This window comes from Electrophorus electricus, chromosome 1 (assembly GCF_041902795.1).
Source record: "Electrophorus electricus isolate QZ-2024a chromosome 1, ASM4190279v1, whole genome shotgun sequence".
Lineage (NCBI taxonomy): Eukaryota > Metazoa > Chordata > Actinopteri > Gymnotiformes > Gymnotidae > Electrophorus > Electrophorus electricus.
This window is the reverse complement of record NC_137497.1, coordinates 25,544,037-25,558,705: the sequence shown is the minus strand read 5'-3', so window position 1 is coordinate 25,558,705 and position 14,669 is coordinate 25,544,037. Positions and strand designations below refer to the sequence as shown.

Here is a 14,669-nt window from a genome sequence, read left to right as displayed (position 1 = left end):
AACCAAAACCATATCTCATAGCTAAAAACACTACCAACCACAAAGTCCTCTTTGGTGACAGGTGGAGCCTTTTGAGTTTCTCTGCACTGCACTGGCCAAATCTGTCAGCTTCTTCTGTAGCAGAAAACAAACACATAATACAACATCAAGTTGACAAGACAGCAATTAAGAACAGCAATTAATGACTGAGAAAACAATTTGACTGTGGTTGTCTAAGCATTACCTAAGCCCAATTTTGTACTGATATATGAAGCCTTATTTATCTCTGAGCATCAGTCTGCTGGGGCTCTTTAGAGTATAAAAATCTTTCAGACTGGGTCACAATCATACTTCCCTTTTTTTAATTTTAGCCAAATGAGCCACAAAAATTGAAGTTAAACAAAACAGAAAAAAGACTAATTTGTTTCATACTGTTGAAAAGTTCACAGATCAGGTGCAATGTCTACAACCATCTTGAAAAGTTTGACAACTGCAGAAAAACCTATATTGTCAAGATCAGTGAGGCCCACAACTGAAATACATATAGAGATATGTGTGACGTGAATAACAATACACAAAGGCTGATTTTTGTGAATGTTCATGGGAAGATACTGTACATAACATATTTGTGACTGACAGATTCCCTAAAGAATGATTAGAACATTATTTGATGCCAGTTCTGTCGCCCGTTGTCTGGTATTCTCTGCTTTACTTCATTGTTCTCACATTTTTCTCATTTGCAACTGTGTATATATACCTTGTATTTGTAATTGAGTATATAAACCTTGTGTTCATGTATATACATATATACTGTGTTCGTATTGTGTATATGCACAACCTATGTATATACTGAGGTAATAAAAAGAGTGTTTACAGGGAAAAGAGGTTTAACATTGAATTAGACATATTAATAATGTAAAACATAAGGGAGTATAGAGAGTCTGTGTCCTCTCAGCGTAACACGTTAGCCTGAGTGCTGAAGGGTGTGGAGTAGGATGCACAGACTCCCTCAACATGGACAAACATTTATTTACATAAAACATAAAGACTATAGTGACACTCCCATATAACACAAACAGTGAACACAGAGACACTTAACACTAATGATTTTTAACATTAACACAAGCTAGACAAACATGGTTACGTATGTTACATTTAGACATTAACTCACGAACAACATGCTACATCAACAATGACCAACAACAGTGCACACACTGATACAGGTTTAAATACACAAAGACAAACAAGGTGCAGGTGTGGTTACAAACAAAGATCCTCCCACTGCAAACTGGGCCAAACCATGTGACTCGTGAGAGGCGAGCGTTCTGTTACAGAACCCCCTCCCAAGGGGTGCGGCTCCCGACGCATCCTTCCAGTGAACACGAGCCTCAGGACGCCATGTACACATACACACAAACAGCCGCCTGGGAGAAAGGCAGCTTCTCTGCCTTTCTCAGGGCAGTCCGGTACACCCCCAACAATTTTGTAGATGTACAAAAGTTGTAAACACAAACAAACAATAGCGCCCACACACAAACATATAAGGCGCTGTGACATGGTGCCCGCTGTCTGCGCTGGCACCTTGAACGTGTCCGTAGCCTCAATACACACGCAGGGGTGCACGTCCGCCCCGGTTCCAGATGCGCTACCACCCCCAATGGTCCTCCACTCTCCTGACACTCTAGGAGTGTACCAGCAGCGCTTTGCCTCCGGGGCTTTGGGCAGACCTCTCCAGTCTTGCTGGAGAGTCTCCTGAAGGGAAGGGACTCTGTCTTCAGCTCTGCCCACTGGAGATCCCGACGGGTCCACCCAACCGCCCTCTTTCTGGTTGTTGTGGCGCATTTCAGTCTTCGTCGGCCCAGGCTCAAGGCCCTAGGCCCACCAAGAAATTCTTGGGGGTGTTCCCATCTACTTCTGGCGTGGACACAGACACCAGTCATGGTCCTTTCCCCAGTCTCCTGGGATCCAGGCGGCAGGGCGGGGGTGTCTACGCACCTCCTGCTAGGAAGTCCGTCTTTAGCCGAAGGAGCTGGCGTCCTGTGGTGGTTGGTCATTCTGTAACATGTTGGTCCGAGTGCCGAAGGGCGTAGAGCAGGACGCACAGACTCTCTCGACGTGGACAAACATTTATTTACATAAAACCTAAAGACTGTAGTGGCACTCCCGTGCAACACAAACAGTGAACATACAGACACTTAATACTAATGATTTTTAACAAAACAGAAAGAAGAATATTTCAGGAAGAGAATCAGTGATCAGGGCCTGGCCAATAGAATCATCACACACGAAGTCATCAAGAAGCCTCTACATCATGTGCCACATTCCAGTCTTCTGTTGGATTGCAGCCACTGTTTTAGAGAGAATGTTGGGTGAAGCAGAAAGTGGAGAGATCCCCAAGACTCTGACTCAGATGTTCACACACTTCCTGATCTTTCACCTCAGACACAAGGATCAAAAGTATGGACGAAGTATCAAAGGACAAAAAGGTCCCACTCACCCACGTCACATGAGAAAACATATTTTGGTACTGGGAAAACTGGCTTTCCAACAGCTAGAAAAAGGCAACCTGATCTTCTATGAGGAAGACGTGAGAAACAGTGGCATTAATGTCAGAGAAATATCAGTGTATTCAGGAATGTGCACTCAGCTCTTCAGGGAGGAGTTTGGGCTACAGCTGGGGAAGGTGTTCAGCTTTGTACATCTGAGTTTTCAGGAGTTTCTGGCTGCTTTATATGTGTTTATTTCCTTCATCTCCACCAATACCAATGTGCTACAACAGAAACACCCTGGATTTTTCCGTATTTCCAAAACCCCAATGTCTGTCTTCCTCAACAGTGCAGTGGACAAGGCCTTACAGAGTCAAAATGGACACCTGGACCTTTTCCTCCGCTTCCTTCTGGGTCTCTCACTGGAGTCCAATCAGACTCTCTTACGAGGCCTAATGACACAGACAGGAAGCAGCTCTCCCAGCAAAGAGGAAACAGTCAAGTACATCAAGGAGAACATCAGTGATAATTCCTCTCCAGAGAAATCCATCAATCTGTTCCACTGTCTGAATGAACTGAATGATCATTCTCTAGTGCAGGAAGTCCAAAGATACCTGAGCAGAGGAGGTAACAGTCATCTCCATGGAGCCAGACTCTCTCCTGCTCAGTGGTCAGCTCTGGTGTTTGTGTTGCTGAACTCAGAAGGGGAGCTGGATGAGTTTGACCTGAGGAAATATGACCCAGCAGAGGAATGTCTGCTGAGACTGCTGCCAGTGGTCAAAGCATCCAGAAAAGCCATGTGAGTATTTTCATTTATAGATGAACAGTGGGAGTAGCAGGCGCTGGATGTGCTTTACTCAGAAGGTCTTCTGTGAAAAATGAAAAGGAGTGTGAGATAGAACATTAGAGTGAGAGAAGGATAGAGAGATCCTACATTAAAGCACATGTAGGTGATTGAAGGCTCCAACACTAGGCGCTTAAGTTAAACCATAAAGTTGTGGAACATTGGAATGTAGTAACACTGTCCAGTGATTCAATACAGTCCAGTGATTCATTAGTCTAAATGTATTAATGATGGTTAAATGATATTTGATGTCATGGGTAGTTGTGTGTCTGTGTGTTGAGAATGGTCCTACATTTACAGTGGCCAACAGTGTTTATAGTTCACACTCTTAGTGAAACAGCCAATAAACAGCAAACATACGCATGCACGCATGCACACACACACACACACACACACACACACACACACACACACACACACACACACACACACACATATATATATATATATATATATATATATATATATATATATATATATATATATATATATATATATATATATATATATAATTTTTATTTTATTTTTTTTTTCACACTGATGGCAGTTTTCAAACTTTATCACAAGTTTTCTTTAGAGCTGATGATGGTGATTGGGCACATTATAAAGGTGTAGGTGTTAATATGGATTCATCTGAAACATTTTCATTGTTTAAATATTTTACCAAGGCAATTTGTCATAATCTAGTTGTAAATAGGTTTCAGTCAAAATAAACTAACATCATTAACAGCAACTGATTCCAATACTACACTTTCAACTCTGTGTGATTAAGGTACTTGACTTTTAATTAGAAGGTTGCTGGTTCAAGCCCCGCCACTCTTGGGCCTCTGAGCAAGGCCCTTAACCCTCAATTGCTCAAGTTATACTCAATCATAATTGTAAGATGCTTTGGATAAAAGTGTCAGCTAAATGCCATAAATGTAAAATGATCAGTGTAGCATGCAGTGACGTTCACAGCTCTGTGTGATCAGTGTAACATGCAGTCACATTCACAGTTCTGTGTGATCAGTGTAACATGCAGTGACGTTCACAGCTCTGTGCGATTAGTGTAACATGCAGTGACGTTCACAGCTCTGTGTGATCAGTGTAACATGCAGTGAGTCTCCCAGAAGCTAATGCTGTTACTACTGTCACTCACCTAAAACTGTAGCAGGCTACTACTGTTGCTCACATACAGTGGGACCAATATCTCAGACCACTAGTGAAAATGATTGTTTTTCATTTCTCTCAAGTTTAATACAATGCTTTTCTTTACAAATCATATAATCAGCATAATTTGAGTGAACAGTTGAAAGTTTTTTCAATAATTTCAGAAAGTATTAGTATTTGGCTCTATTCAAATGTATGTAAGCACAGTTGTGAAACTGACTATATCAGTTCTTTTGTACAAAAAGTCAGATGTCCTTGAGTCCTCACACAAGCAGTGTAGGAGAAGTGAGTCAGTTCTGATCCAACTGAAACATGTGAACTGTCCTCCTCTCCCCAGTATTTGGCTGCACACATACAGTCCATGGAGGACAAACTCCAGGGACACATTTCATGTCAACAGCAGACATGAGATAGTTGCCTCACACACAATTAACTAACTGATGGGGTCTGCATCACACACACCTGACTGACTGATGGGGTCTGCCTCACACACACCTGCCTGACTGATGGGGACTGCCTCACACACACCTGCCTGACTGATGGGGTCTGCCTCACACACACCTGCCTGACTGATGGGGTCCCTGACTCAGCTATTAAGCCTCCAGGATTCTCGGTGCACAACACAGAAAGAACTCAGGACCTCACTGGGAAAAGCAAAGGCAGAGGAGAATGTTTCATGATCAATGACTCATAGTGTGAGCACAGCAATGTAAAAGATTCTGCTCTCTGCATTCTGTCCATTCCTGCATAATCACTACTGTTCATCCCACCATCATTACTACTGCAGTGTTCATACACTAATATTCACTTCATTCCTCCATAATCAATACTATCCCACCATTTCACTGCGTGTTGTACTGTGTATGCCTATGTATGTGACAAATAAACCAAACTTGAACTTGAACTTGAACTACAGTGTTTATTACTCCATAGTCACTACTGCAGTGTTTATTTCTCCATGATAAATACTACAGTGATTATTCCACCATAATCAATACTGTGGTGTTTATTCCTCCATAATCACTACTGTAGTGTTTATTCCTCCATAATCACTACTCTTCCAACAATATTTTCTGTTTGTATATTAATGTATTTGTATTTGTGAAACATTGAATGAGATCTATGTTGTTCTGTTTCCTGTTATGGTGTTAGGGGTGGGATATTTTGATATTTGGACTCTGATTATGGTAACTGCCATTCACTGACTTATGAACCAAACCATTATTTGGTCACCTGTCTTAGGTTGCTAATGAATGTTATTTCTGTTGTCTTTGTCCATTTTGTCTTTGATGAAGACACGGTAATGTTGAAATGTTACTGTTTGTAAAATTAAAAGGCTGAAAATGTATCAGTGTGTTCCAGACCTTTCAAGCTCTTCTTAAAATTTTTCTTAGCAGTTCAGATTTTTTAATTCATCATCCTCTGACTGAACTACATTATTTACTGTATTTACTCATTTACAGACTATCTGGCTGTGGTCTCACTGAAGAGTCTTGCAAATCCCTCACATCAATTCTACAAACAGAAAACTCACTGAGAGAGCTGGAGATGAATAATAATGACCTGCAGAATTCAGGAGTGGAGCAGCTCTGTGTTGGACTGAAGAGTTCACACTGTAAACTGGAGATTCTCAGGTGAGTTTCTGTGACTATTTTTGAATGTAAATAAAGAGGCATTTTAAAAAGGTCAGTGTCAACTCCCTTATAGTACAGTATTAAACAAACATTGCCAGGCAAGGCAATGCAAGGAAATTTACACTTTTATATTATACTATAAAGTTCTCTTCTCTAAATATAGTTTTCTGTTGAAACCTCACTGGATTTCATTAAATGACCACACTGTGGAGACAAAGAGTTACATTTGTGATGCATGAACAGATTGTCAAGTCTAGAAGAGAAATATAACATTGTAAAGAGGAGACACAGATGAGTCCTTGTCCACATGTACAGGTGTATTTATTACAATGCTGCTTCAACTAGGCACTTTGGCATTTTGTCCACAAGCTGCATTTTTGGTCACCTGACCGCAGAAATTTTGCAAAATGTCTTACAGGATGAATATATTCAGAAACTACAACAGCAGTGTTGTAAAATGAAGTGTTCTAATGTAAGATTTACACTTGAGTGGTTTTATCTAGTTTATGTATGGAAACACTGTAAACATCAGTCATTCTAATCTCTCTGAAAATAAAAGCCCTTAAGGTCTTAATGAAAACATTTAAAGCTGAACCATTGAGGTTCTGGGCACATTACAGGACACTTTTACAATCACACATAATTCCCTTGTGTTTTTGGGTGGGAGACCCTGTTCTCATTATGATTTACACCGTGTGTTGAGGTGAGCTGAACTGACAGCCGTGCTGGAGGAAAGAACACAACAAGTTAATATTCATTCAATAAAACTGAAAAGTTTCTTGGTTATTCCTTAAGATAAACCTGTGATCTCTCTCCACAGGTTTTCTGGGTGTAGCTGGCTAATATTAGTAACCTTAAGCTTGCCAAGTTACAGTATATTGTTGGTTACTACACCTAGATACCCCACGCTAACATCATTAGCATCATTACCTTGACTTGGGAGTGAATGTTGGCTGCTAATTTTTTCATCAAGCCAGAGACAAAAAAAAAAAAAAATAGAACAGTGATGGTAGAAGACGTCGAGTCAGCAGAGAGAGAAACTGAGCAGACAGCTGACAGTAAACTCAGGACATCTGAACACAGTAGTGAGGAACAATGTTCAGCACTGGATGAGTGAACCTGTGGACTTAATTACAAGAGAGAAAGAAAGACACACAAGACACAGTAATCAATAATCAGGAGATTAGGAGGAGAGAAGGAGTGAAGTAAGTGTGTGTGTGTGTGTGTGTGTGTGTGTGTGTGTGTGTGTGTGTGTGTGTGTGTGTGTGTGTGTGTGTGTGTGTGTGTGTGTGTGTGTGTGTGTGTGTGTGTGTGGCATGCAGGGGTGCCTGATGTACTGTAACAAAGCTAATGAGGTTACATTAGCTCTTCAATGTTAGCTTCCTTAAATCTCAGGAAATGGCTAGAATATAAAATACTCCTGCTTGTTCGTTTAAAGTTAGTATAGAGAGACAGAAACAACCAGGATCAAGAGAAAGAGTAAGAAGACAGCAGGAGAGAGAAAAGACAGAAGAACTTGATGGTGAAAGTGTCCAGGAGGAGGACATGGAAGAGAGTGAACACAGCAGACAGAGACAGAGGAGCCAGCTGTGTCCACTCTCACTGTAGCCCCACAGGTCTGCTGTAGTGTCAGCTGTGTCCACTCTCACTGTAGCCCCACAGGTCTGCTGTAGTGTCAGCTGTGTCCACTCTCACTGTACCCCACAGGTCTGCTGTAGTGTCAGCCATGTCCACTCTCACTGTAGCCCCACAGGTCTGCTGTAGTGTCAGCTGTGTCCACTCTCACTGTAGCTCCACAGGTCTGCTGACTTGTTTAGTTGTTTTTTTGTGTGTTAATGTAAATGGTTGATCTTAGTTAATAAATTAGTTGTGTGAAGTAGTGATATTGTGTGTGTGTGTGTGTGTGTGTGTGTGTGTGTGTGTGTGTGTGTGTGTGTGTGTGTGTGTAGTGCATAGCGTGTGTGGTGTTTTGTAATTACATCAGAACTTTAGATCAGACATTTCTACACTCATAATTCATTATTTGATACTACATAATTCAGATACACTGAGAATTTAACCACACATAGAAATATAATCAAACAGAATTATAACTACAAGTAGAATTTTTGGAATCTTGAAATACAACCTTTTTCGAGGAGATGAATCAAAGAATGGAAGATACTTGTAAGTTATATAAAATATTAAGTGCTGGACAGAAATGAAACCTTTCTCAGGTAATAATATTTATGTTTATGTAACCCACACCCTTGATTTATTGGTGATGATTCATTCAAATTGTAATCTTATGGGTTAATTAATGACTCCCTGACTGACCTCATGTGAATGTCATAATCTGATAAGGAAATAAACAGTATGTAGTTTATTATACACTATAATAGTGGTTTTACCATTGTATTAACTTGTGTACCCTGAAATTCCTCTGAACTGTAAGGCCATTTTAGTGTGTCACCACAAGATGTTCACTGGTCCCATCTGTCCCCCCACTAAATATGTTCTGCAGGCCTCAACTGGACATTTGGTGCTAAAATTCTTTGCCACACTATTTTGTCACACTATTTAGTTCAGGACCAATATATTTACTGGTTATACACAGTAAACTAGACCTCACACTGTTTAGTTCAGGGCCAATATAACTACTGTTTATACACAGTAAACCAGACCTCACACTGTTTAGTTCAGGACCAATATAACTACTGTTTATACACAGTAAACCAGAGCTCACACTGTTTAGTTCAGGGCCAATATAACTACTGTTTATACACAGTAAACCAGACCTCCCACTGTTTAGTTCAGGACCAATATAACTACTGTATATACATAGTAAACCAGACCTCATACTGTTTGGTTCAGGGCCAATATAACTACTGTTTATATAAAGTAAACCAGACCTCATACTGTTTAGATCAGGACCAATATAACTACTGTTTGAAATCTTATTTATTATGCAGATTAACACAAGTATGTTTCATTTACTGTTTATAATGCTTCACTTCAATTGAAACTTAAAGATAAACTATAATATTTAGAACTTCTAAAAATGTTATTGATAATTTAAGTAATTGATAATTTAAGTAAAATACTTTGAGTATTTTCATGGATCATATGAAAAATTCAACTTTTCACTGCTTGTGCAGGTACATTTATGTAGTATTATGTCAAAGCTCAGCGCTAAGCAGGTCAGGTGTATTAGGGTTATTATTGTGGAGGGTGTTTGGTGGTGTAGAGTCCTGGGTGAGGAATGGATACGAGACCTCACCATGTCAGTAGTTTATTATAAAGCACAGGGTGAAGCCTCCACTACAGTTACCAGCCTCTCTAGCTGCTCCATGCAGGCTGGTCTGGAAATGCATCTCACTCTCTGTCTCTCTATCTGTTTCCCTCCTTTCTGCAGATTGTCTGGTTGTTTGGTCACAGAGGAAGGCTGTTCTTCTCTGGCTTCAGATCTGAGGTCAAGCCCCTCCCACCTGAAAGAACTGGACCTGACGTACAACCACCCAGGAGAGTCAGGAGTGAAGCTGCTCTCTGCTAGACTGGAGGATCCCCACTGCAGACTGGACACTCTCAGGTATGGAACGTTATAGTGTGTGTATGCGTGTTTGTTTGTATGTTTGTGTGTGTGTGTGTGTGTGTGTGTGTGTGTGTGAGCGTGTGTGTGTGTGTGTGTGTGTGTGTGTGTGTGTGTGTGTGTGTGTGTGTGTGTGTGTGTGAAAAACTGAACTACTGAAGGCCATAATCATCTGTTCCTTATGTATTTTTGACTGGTCTCATTATTAATAATTAATCCTGTGTGTAGACTCTGCTGTGCAGTAATATATTTGCATTGTCTTTGTTGTCTACTGTTTGGGTTTAGAGTGAGTTGGAGAATCAGTGTTGTAGTGAACTGTATTACTGTGTTGTGAGTGTTTTAGTAAATTGTACTGCTGTGTGCTGTTATGAGTGTGCTATAGTAAATTCTTCTCCAGTGGTCTCTTATGGTGAGTGTGTTATATTGAACTGTACTGCAGTGTGTTATAGTGAGTGTGTTATATTGAACTGTACTGCAGTGTGTTATGGCGAGTGTGTTATATTGAACTGTACTGCAGTGTGTTATAATGAGTGTGTTATATTGAACTGTACTGCAGTGTGTTATGGTGAGTATGTTATATTGAACTGAATTGTAGTGTGTTATGGTGAGTGTGTCAGTGTTAGTGGGTGGAGCTGTGTAGGCCAGAGGGCGGACCTACAGTCCTCCTGTCTGACTGGTTGGCTCCTGCTCCCCATCATGATTGACAGGTGTGTGTTATCAGGGAGAGGAGTCTGGACAGCTGGGTGAGGCCTTTGTGCTGTGTGAGCTCACCCATTTGATGGAGCGACTTTTCATTTCACCTGTGCTTCTGTGTGTGTGTGAGTGAGTGAGAGAACAAGTGTGTGTGAGGCGTGGAGAAAGGGAGAGAATGGGAAAACAGAAAACAATTAAGCAATGATTTAAGTGTTTTTAGCTATTGTGTGTGTCTGTGTGTATAAGTGTTTCTGTGTTGGTGTCTGTGTGTGTGTTTATGAAAGAGTGAGAATGAGAAAATAATGAAAAATGAGTCTTCCATTCCTGAGTAGTGCAGTTCCCATATCACACTGTGGTGGCTGGTGAGTTCACTCTCTATCGTTCTCCTGTAGGAACTGCTGAGTTTTAGTTGACATGCTACATTTCCTCAGCCTCCTCAGGAAGTACAGATGCTGTTCTGTCAGGAGTTTAGAAACTTTGTTCCATTTTTTGAGGTTAGTTGTAATTCATTTAAGAACCACAGGCTGTCAGTAGCAGTGAGTCGGTTCATGTGTGTAGCGATTGCAGAGTGAGAGAGAACAACTCCAAGAGTTATAGTTATTATAGTTATTGTAGTTATTATATCTGTGCTAATCCAGTTGTGTCTGTGTACATCTCATACCTTTTGAAAGCATTGTGGGTGTGTGTAGTTTATTTTATTGTTATTTGTAATCACAGATCATTATTTGGTGGATGTTATTCTCTGTGAAGTTTGGTGCATTGTGTGTTGTGTCTATCGGTACGTGTTGTGGCCAGCGTGTTGCTGATTGTCTTTCATGTGATTCAGTTTCACGTTTCCTCCTGACATCAATAAAACTGTGAACAAGAGCTGAATGTTTTCAGAGTTCTGATGTCAGGAGAGTGTTAACCTACAGGTCAAGTTGTATATCGTACATTAACAGAGGACACAGCAGATACTGTTGGGATTTCTTTATGATGTGGTGTGTGTTGTAGGTCCAGGTGAGGTCCTCACTGATGTAGGGTGTGTGTTGTATGTCCAGGTGAGGTCCTCACTGATGTGGTGTGTGTTAGGTCCAGGTGAGGTCCTCACTGATGTGGGGTGTGTGTTGTAGGTCCAGGTGAGGTCGTCACTGATGTGGGGTGTGTTGTAGGTCCAGGTGAGGTCATCACTGATGTGGTGTGTGTTGTAGGTCCAGGTGAGGTCCTCACTGATGTGGTGTGTGTTGTAGGACCAGGTGAGGTCCTCAATGATGTGGTGTGTGTTGTAGGTCCAGGTGAGGTCCTCACTGATGTGGTGTGTGTTGTAGGTCCAGGTGAGGTCCTCACTGAAGGAGTTCACCCTCTCCACCTCCATCTCTCCTGTTTGTAGTGGTGTGTGCTGCTGCTTCTCCTTCCTCCTTGGGTCAATAATCATCTTCCTGGTTTTGTCTGCATTCATGGAGAGATGGTTGTCATGACACCGTGTTACCAGGTCTGTCACCTCCCTCCTGTATGCTGTCTCATCCCCCAGTGATCAATCAGACCAGTTTGATGAAGCTGGTGTTATACTGGGCGGCCACACAGTCCTGGAGGTCCCTGTGTTCACAGTCTGTGTGCTGGATGAACACTGCCAGTTCTGACTGACTGATTCTGTCTGTTAGAAAGTTCAGGCCCCATTTACAGAAGGAGGGTGTGAGTCCAATGGTGAGGAGTATTTTGGTCAGTTTGGTTGGGGTGACTGTGCTGAATACTGAGCTGTAATCAGTGAACAGCACTGGAACATAACTGTCCATGTCCTCCAGATGTGTGAGAGCCGTGTGGATGTCAGTGCTGACAGTGTCCTCAGTGCGCTGGTTCTGATGTTCTGTAAACTGGTGGGGGTCCTCTGGCCAATAACGGACATTACAGTAGTAAGAATATAGACCATAAGGAGCAGAATAAGTAGTGAGATAGAGAGAAATAAATAAAGAAAAATGGAACAATAAGCAATTAATGTCTAGTCTGGTTTTCTAGAAGTCCTAGTCTGGTCCCGATGGTGTGCGCATGACTGAAACTCTTCCTGTATGAGATTGTCCATGAAGGGCAGTGGAGAAGTAATTGTGTGGAGTGGAGGTGTGGGGGGCTACAGCAGGGGGCATCAGGGGGTGGTGGGAGGAGCCATGGCAAGTAAAATCATGACATCAGGGGTAGGTGAACCTCAGCAGACAGAAAGACTAGATTATTAGACATGTCCAGGTAGAGGGTGTGTAAATTAGGGAACTATGATGTGCAAAGATGGACTCTGGCAGATATAGCTATGGCAGCACAGCTAAAAGGAACCACAGGCATGATCAACACTCCACCGCTCTCAGTCAACAATCTAGAGAGACAAAAGAGAGGTGAAGTGACAGCATCATCACATCCCAGTTTACCAGAACTCCCAATGCCCATGGACCCCCAGATCTACACCTTTACCTAAGATGGGAAGTAGTTAATAATAAGTAGACATGTTTGCAGCCTTAAATATTGACAATCTCAAACATTTACAGTAAGGTTATTCCATAGTGTGGGAGCTTTATAAGAAAAGGCTCTGTAGGTCTTTGTGTCAGATAGAGAGAAATGTATGCCTGTGCGCACGCGTGTGTGTGTGTGTGTGTGTGTGTGTGTGTGTGTGTGTGTGTGAGAGAGAGAGAGAGAGAGAGAGAGAGAGACAGAACTATTATCTGTCTGTGTGAGAGGGAGAGAGAGAGACAGAACTATTATCTGTGTGTGAGACAGAGAGAGACAGAACTATTATATGTCTGTGTGTGAGAGGGAGAGAGAGAGACAGAACTATTATCTGTGTGAGACCGAGAGAGAGAGAGAGAGAGAGAGAGAGAAAGACAGAACTATTATCTGTGTATGAGAGAGAGAGAGAGAGAGAGAGAGACAGAACAATTATCTGTGTGTGTATGTCAAAGAGAGAGAGAGAGAGAGAGAGAGACAGAACTATTATCTGTGTGTGTGAGACAGAGGGAGAGAGAGACATAACTATTATCTGTGTGTGAGACAGAGAGAGAGACAGAACTATTATCTGTGTGAGACCGAGAGAGAGAGAGAGAACTATTATCTGTGTGTGTGTGTGTGTGTGTGTGTGTGTGTGTGTGTGTGTGTGTGTGTGTGTGTGTGTGTGTGTGTGTGTGTGTGGGTGTGTGTGTGTGTGTGTTTCTTTAGGTTGGAACACGCAGGGAAGCTCAGACTCAAACCAGGACTAAGAAAATGTAAGAAGTAAATATAATTTACACACACACACACACACACACACACACACACACACACACACACACATACACACACACAGTATTTGTGATCTCTCCTCTAAAGTTTCTCCTTGTGTGCAGATGTGTGTGATCTCACACTGGACCCAAACACAGCACACACACGTCTCTTTCTGTCTGAGGGGAACAGAAAGGTGACGCGTGTGAAGCAGCAGCAGTCGTATCCTGATCATCCAGAGAGATTTGATTACTGGGAGCAGGTTCTGTGTAGAGAGAGTCTGACTGGATGCTGTTACTGGGAGGTTGAGTGGAATGGGAGGAGGGCTGATATATCAGTGACATATAAAGGAATCAGGAGGAAAGGACGCAGTGGTGACTGTTGGTTTGGACGTAATCTAAAGTCCTGGAATCTGTACTGCTCTCATAACAGTTACTCTGTCTGGCACAATAAGAAGAGAACTGACATCTCTGCCCCCTCCAGCTCCAACAGAGTAGGAGTGTATCTGGACTGGCTCGCCGGCACTCTGTCCTTCTACAGTGTCTCCTCTCACACACACACACTCACACACTTACACACTCTCCACTCCACATTCACTGAGCCCCTCTATGCAGGGTTTGGGTTGGTTATAACTCCTCAGTGTGTGTGTGAGCTAGAATAGCCTCCTGTGTCCTGGAGGAACACCTGAATCTGCAGGGAAACACACTCTCCTCCACACACACAACTGGTGAACATCATAATACACACACACACACACACACACACACACACACACACACACACACACACACTCACACACACACACACACACACACATATAATGGTAAATTAAAAACTGCAGTCTTTCATTTTTTTTAGATTTCCTCTCTCTTTCTTTCTCTCTCTCTCCCTCTCTCTCTCTCTCTCTCTCTCTCTCTGTGTCTCTATTTCACACACACACACACACACACACACACACACACACACACACACACACACACACACACACACACACGATAAACAGAATTGTTACACTATGGTCTGTTCTATAGTACTTTAGACTCTGTCTCTCTGTGACAGTCACTCTGACATCCATCACAATCTCTGTTTTACCTTCACAGTGT

General features: G+C 42.0%; 1 protein-coding gene across 1 annotated transcript; it reads left to right on the top strand.

Moving 5' to 3' along the window:
* Positions 1-1,534: 1,534 nt before the first annotated feature.
* LOC145659493 (uncharacterized) lies at positions 1,535-14,370 on the top strand. The gene is made up of 7 exons (XM_081722276.1): positions 1,535-1,726; positions 1,827-2,024; positions 3,134-3,264; positions 5,922-6,092; positions 9,487-9,660; positions 13,525-13,571; positions 13,692-14,370. The coding sequence occupies exons 1-7, from the start codon at positions 1,535-1,537 to the stop codon at positions 14,225-14,227; spliced, it is 1,449 nt and encodes a 482-aa protein (XP_081578402.1). The 3' UTR covers positions 14,228-14,370.
* The last annotated feature ends 299 nt before the right edge of the window (positions 14,371-14,669 follow it).